The 5,581-nt window shown below is 36.4% G+C and overlaps 1 protein-coding gene across 1 annotated transcript in view; it reads right to left on the reverse strand.

Annotated features, from left to right (window-relative positions):
• The window catches only part of LOC110451119 (b(0,+)-type amino acid transporter 1-like), a 25,945-nt gene extending 20,564 nt beyond the window's left edge, over positions 1–5,381 (reverse strand). The window contains exon 1 of the mRNA XM_021498979.1: positions 4,771–5,381. Coding sequence (XP_021354654.1) covers positions 4,771–4,792 — 22 coding nt within the window. The 5' untranslated portion in view covers positions 4,793–5,381. The remainder of the gene's footprint in view (positions 1–4,770) is intronic.
• Between the last annotated feature and the right edge of the window lie 200 nt (positions 5,382–5,581).

Here is a 5,581-nt window from a genome sequence, read left to right on the forward strand (position 1 = left end):
ATGAATGTCAATTCCTTATATATAACATGATGATCAAAATAAGTACAACAAAGCACCTTTGAAAGTTCGAGTTAAAATGGACCTAATATATCCCAACGCATGTTGTAAGAGGCGACTAAGGTGGGGTCCTCTGCACTTCTGCTGAAGGGACATTGGCGAAACCATGATTAGACATGGTGTACCACATTGCATGCTGTAAAAGTCGACTAATTTCGTCCTCCTTCACTTCCAGAATCTTTGTTTTCTTCAATATCGTAATCTGTCTGGAGGACATTGAAGACAAAACAGAAATTGATCAGCTGTCCCTATTATGTCATTTTGGACCTACAATTTCACTTTGTTTTTGTCTTCCGACTCACTTTTTGATAAATCTTAGCTGTGGCGAGGACGTCAAATCCCAAACACACGCTGAACTGTCTCATGTCCGTATACTATTGCAAATTTAAACGGACGGTTATGGTGAGCTATATTCATAGCAGACGAGTCGATTTTCATATAGTGAGCATAGATTGTGTATACACTATATATTTTACCCAAAACAACATTTGTAGGTACGTTTCGGTTTTTAAATAAGATAAGCAGAAAAGATCGTTGTATCATCGGTTATGTCCATCAAGTTTTCTCTATTCCCTATTACGTCATTTGGGACTTTTTCACTTTTTTTGTCTTCCGACTCACTTTTTGGTGATGTTTTTTATATAGTGAACATAGATTGAGGCATACACAAGCGTCGATATTGATCTGGCGAATTACATGTGTTTCCGATATAAGAACTTGTTGCTTTATTTGAACACTAGATTTAAAGCTTTTTCTTTCTATTTTTAAAACAAAATCAAACTCTTTTTTTTTTAAACAAAATCAACACGAACAAAATGAATGACTGCGTGTGTGCGTGTTTACTTTATATTTTACCCCAAACAATCTTATCATGTACCTTTCGGTTTTTAAATAAGATAAGCTGAAAAGATCGTTGTATTATCGCTAACGTCCGATTTCTCTATCTACTAACAATCAAGCGCCTTTTTTGGCTGTGCCAATGGTTCTGTCCTCTACCCGATTGTTGGGCAACATTCCGACCAAATTAATTTCTAAATTAATTATATATTCCCCATCGTTAGAATAACTAACCGCAATACATATGGGTCCGATTTAACATCCCACTCTCAATCACATATCCCAGACCCAGAAGTATAACCTAGGTTGATCCAGATAGAAAGTGATAAGTGGCCATCGGTGTCAGATGTTGGTCACATAAATAAGATAACAGGTCACGAGCTTCTTATGTCTCCATAACTAATAAAGAATGACCCTTTTTGTAGCCGACCCGTAGTTTGTATTGTTGTGATGGGTTTCCTCTTGACCAAAGGCATGTATCTATTGAAGGGCGCTGTAAACCACAGGCGTGTGTGTATTGGCGACTTAGATTTGTTGACTTGTTGAAAGAATTCCTTCTGTACCAATAGTATGGATTGTTGTACTGTGATGATTTTCCGAAATGTTGTCGTGTTGACTCGTTGCAAATTTACATTGTACTTGCGTCATTACATCTCTCTTTTCTTATCTATTTTAAATGATTTGTTAAAATTATTTTGCTTTGTTGTTCATGATTGTTTGCCGAGGCGGATGTCATCGGCTCAATGTTGTATAAATCGCTTTGAGTTGGTTTTATTTTGTTTAACGTCTTTTTAACTGCTTAGGTCATTTAAGGGCATGCATCCGTGTTATTGTGGATGCATGCATGTGTGTATCTGTTCCGGGAACAGGGCTTGTTGGTGTACTTGCCTGCTTGTGATAGTGTGGATCTGATGCCGACTTTATAGTGCTATCTCAGTAAAATACCAGGCCGAAGGCACCTAGCACAGCATTCCGACCGGTCACATTTTACTCACAACGGATAAACCAGTTGTTGCCATTACCATTAAATCTGAACGTTAAGAAGGGCATTGCAAAGAAAGGCGCTAAGTAATCAAAGGCAATTAGAAGTAGAGGGAAATGTAGAGATACCAAATATTGCAATGGATGCAGCAGGTTCATTTTGTTTTTGTGCCCCCTTATTAGAGGGCAAAAAATCAAATCCCCAATTATGCAGGGGTTCCCACATTAGTCGCCTTTTACGATACATGCAGTATGTTACAGCAGGTGTATTCTTTTCCCGATCCCCGACCTGTAGCGGTGAAGTCACCCATCTATAGATATTGCTTTACACCACAATGTAACACCAAAGAATTGATTGATATTTGTAAACGTAGCATTTCAAATTCATTAAAACATTGCTATTTCAATGCTCCTTGAACGATGAATACTTTATCAATTGCATACAACAGATAAGAGAAGATTCCAAACGTGGCTTCCCCTTGATTTCTATAAAAACAACAACAACAACAACAACAAAAACACACAATTCGGTTTTTGTACTTTATAACCTGTCAAGGTGAATAGCACGAAGTTATCTGTACAGAACAAAGACCACAAAAAGACGTTTCCCGGTGATATTATAGTGTCGAGAAGGTTTTATGGAAAGCGTTTATGTACAGGTGTGTCATAAATGGCTATCGATTTGTTATGGCGTGGCGTTAACAGAACCCATCAAATCGTTTGTTCTCCTTTCAAGACATAATTTTAAACTGGTGTATGTATCAAGATATTATATTACGCTGATGCATGCATCAAGACATATTTTTGACCGGTGTATGCGGCAAGACTTTATACTAAACTGGTGCATGCATCGATGCATTAATTCCGCAAGAAAAGGCATGTCTGCTTCAATTAATATTCATAACCTTTTTTTGACACACGCAAAAAGTTATGACAAAAGAAGTAATACAGACACCTTAACAAGTTTAACAAGAAATGGGGAATAGGAGTTCCGTCATGTACATTGCGTTCTTCAACATTCCCTGCTTATTTATAGCAAGAGTTTCAAAGTTGAATATCATACATAATCAAACATCTATTTAGTTCGGCAAATATAAACAAGAGCACTTTTTTTTCGTTGTGTAATGCATGTATGTTAGGAACAAAAGTCTTCATATTATGTTTGTGGTCGGTTTATGTAATAGTACGGCTGACGTCCTCAAATATCACGTCCTCAAATCGAGAACCGTGGTAAATTCACAAGGCATATTTACAAACAACATCGATCTGATTCGATGAGACGCTTGATCCTGATGAGATGTTTTGGAACAGGTTAGACATTAACTAGTACTATATGGCAAGTGTATCGGCGGAATAACTATAAAAAGTACTTATATATATATATTACCGGACCCAAAATTAAGAGTATTATCGAATTTTAACATATAAGCGAATTGACAAGTTGGCACACTCAAAAACTATGCAGTAGAAAATTATATGCAGGATTTTCAAGTAAGTGTGTATGACAGATAAAAGATAAATAAAATAAAATAAAAACTAAAGAGTATTTGTACAAAGAGCGGGATATTTAAATTGCAACTGTTTAGATGGTTATTTCACTTAACCTCTTCATCCTTAAATAATGCACGGATATCAGCCTCGTTAAACATTACCACGTAATATAGTACTTCAACATTTATATTACCGTATCAAGTAGTAACAAATACAGAGGCCGGTACCTGTGGTAAATGAACAGAGGGGATAAGATACGGACGAAAGTTCAAAGAGCATAAATACGGTCACTGGGTAAGTGGACGCTTGTCTGCGGATCTGGATTAGCGGCTTTTTCAGTTCGCTCATATCCTGGTTTCACAGATAAGACTAACAAAGAGTTATGAATTAGCTTGCATGATTACATATGATGGGACATCGTACCTTGTTGAGCAAGTCGGCACCTGGAGATAAACCCACTTGAGTATGCGACAACTATATTTCTTTATTGACAAAATTAATCTCATATTTCTGTAAAACAGTTTACAGTCTCATTTTCGGTACCTATCTAAAGACCTGAAAACTACCTTAAAACCAGTTTTTAGAGTTTCAGTCAACCGGTCATTGTAATTAGATTAAGCTTCATTTTTTACACTTCCTGTTTTCTCCTATGCGTTCATTGTGAAAATATATTATTTTAAGTCTTGAGTGTCTACCCGTTTAATCCTGGTGCAGGAATCAAGACATTATATTTAAGTTAACTGAAGCATAAGATATAATTGTATACTGGTGTATGTAGCATGACATTCTATTAGACTGGTGTATGCATCAAGACATTATATTAAACTAATGCATACATCAGGACATAATGTTAGACGGGTTTGTGCATCAAGACATTATATTAAACTGATGCATGCATCAACACATGATATTAGATTGGTGCATGTATCAAGTTAGTATATTAGACTCGTACCTGTCTTAAGACATAATGTTTGACTCTTTTATGTATAAAGTGATTACGTTAGATTCATGCACTAGATTCGTCCAAGTACTAAACCCTAAAAACATGACTCGTGCATTTTGAAAGACCTTAAATTAGGGTATTCGTGCAAGACAAATTTGTCCCCGAAGGGCAAATCTCTGCATTTTCCAATTAATTTTTGGACATTATATCATATTGTTTCTTAATATATCATTTTTTGTATCGGCATGCATGTAACGGAATACAGAAGCAACTTTACACTTATTCACTGATGTAGATTGTCGGTCGTATGGAAAGAAGAGATATTAACGTTATGCTTTATATTAAAATTACTGAATTATCCCTATGAGAATATGATCACAGAAAGGTTACAATAAAGAGTGTACTAAGAGTCGTTCCTTGGTAAATTAGTCCGGAAACATTTCTATTTTAGATAAACTTACCTGTAAACACTGGATTATCCATCAGATAGGTGCTAAGGTCTAAAATCCGTCGTAGATAAAATATACACCACGGACAGCTGGTAAAACTCCACAGGTATGTTAAGACGAGAAATGAACGCTGCAAGTGCAAGCGTCCCTGTCACACTCACAACACGTGCATCCTATAAATTGTAAAAGTCCGTCAATGACCATCAAAAATGACTATGACACTCAACCTGCGACGTCCCAGCTTTAACAATCTGAATTAGGTCAAATATCGCTTATGTTACCTTTTAAATACACATGTCAGATTGGCTACAAAGGCATTCCGGATGGTTCTACGCATACACCTTTTAACTGGCGCGGTTTGTAGGTATCCTCAATGTTTAGCTGTTCAACATTTGATCGATGCAAGCACTGTCAAATTTCAGCACATCTTATGTTATACCTACTAAACTGTTTAATTATTCCTTCGTTGACATTTTTACATTAATCCATCTGTCAAATACAGGACAAGTGTTTTTGTATCGGACAAAGCCTACAGGAGTCTTATGTCACGAGACATAACATGTTTACAGGCAGAGAGTGACGTTATTTACGGATATCTCTAACTCACCTGGTGACGGTTTAATCAAGCTCACCCGACACAGTTACCACCAATGAAATCTAGGTTATCGCGTGTAGTTACATTGATAAAAAGCTTCAACGAATGTCGGTTGCTGTATTGTGTTATCTCCTAGAGTTCCAACATAATCTATTCATTAACAGAATTGGCAATATCTATAATATATTTACTGTGATGTATTCATTACATAACGAGGAAACTGACAGG

Source organism: Mizuhopecten yessoensis, unplaced genomic scaffold (assembly GCF_002113885.1).
Source record: "Mizuhopecten yessoensis strain PY_sf001 unplaced genomic scaffold, ASM211388v2 scaffold5803, whole genome shotgun sequence".
NCBI lineage: Eukaryota > Metazoa > Mollusca > Bivalvia > Pectinida > Pectinidae > Mizuhopecten > Mizuhopecten yessoensis.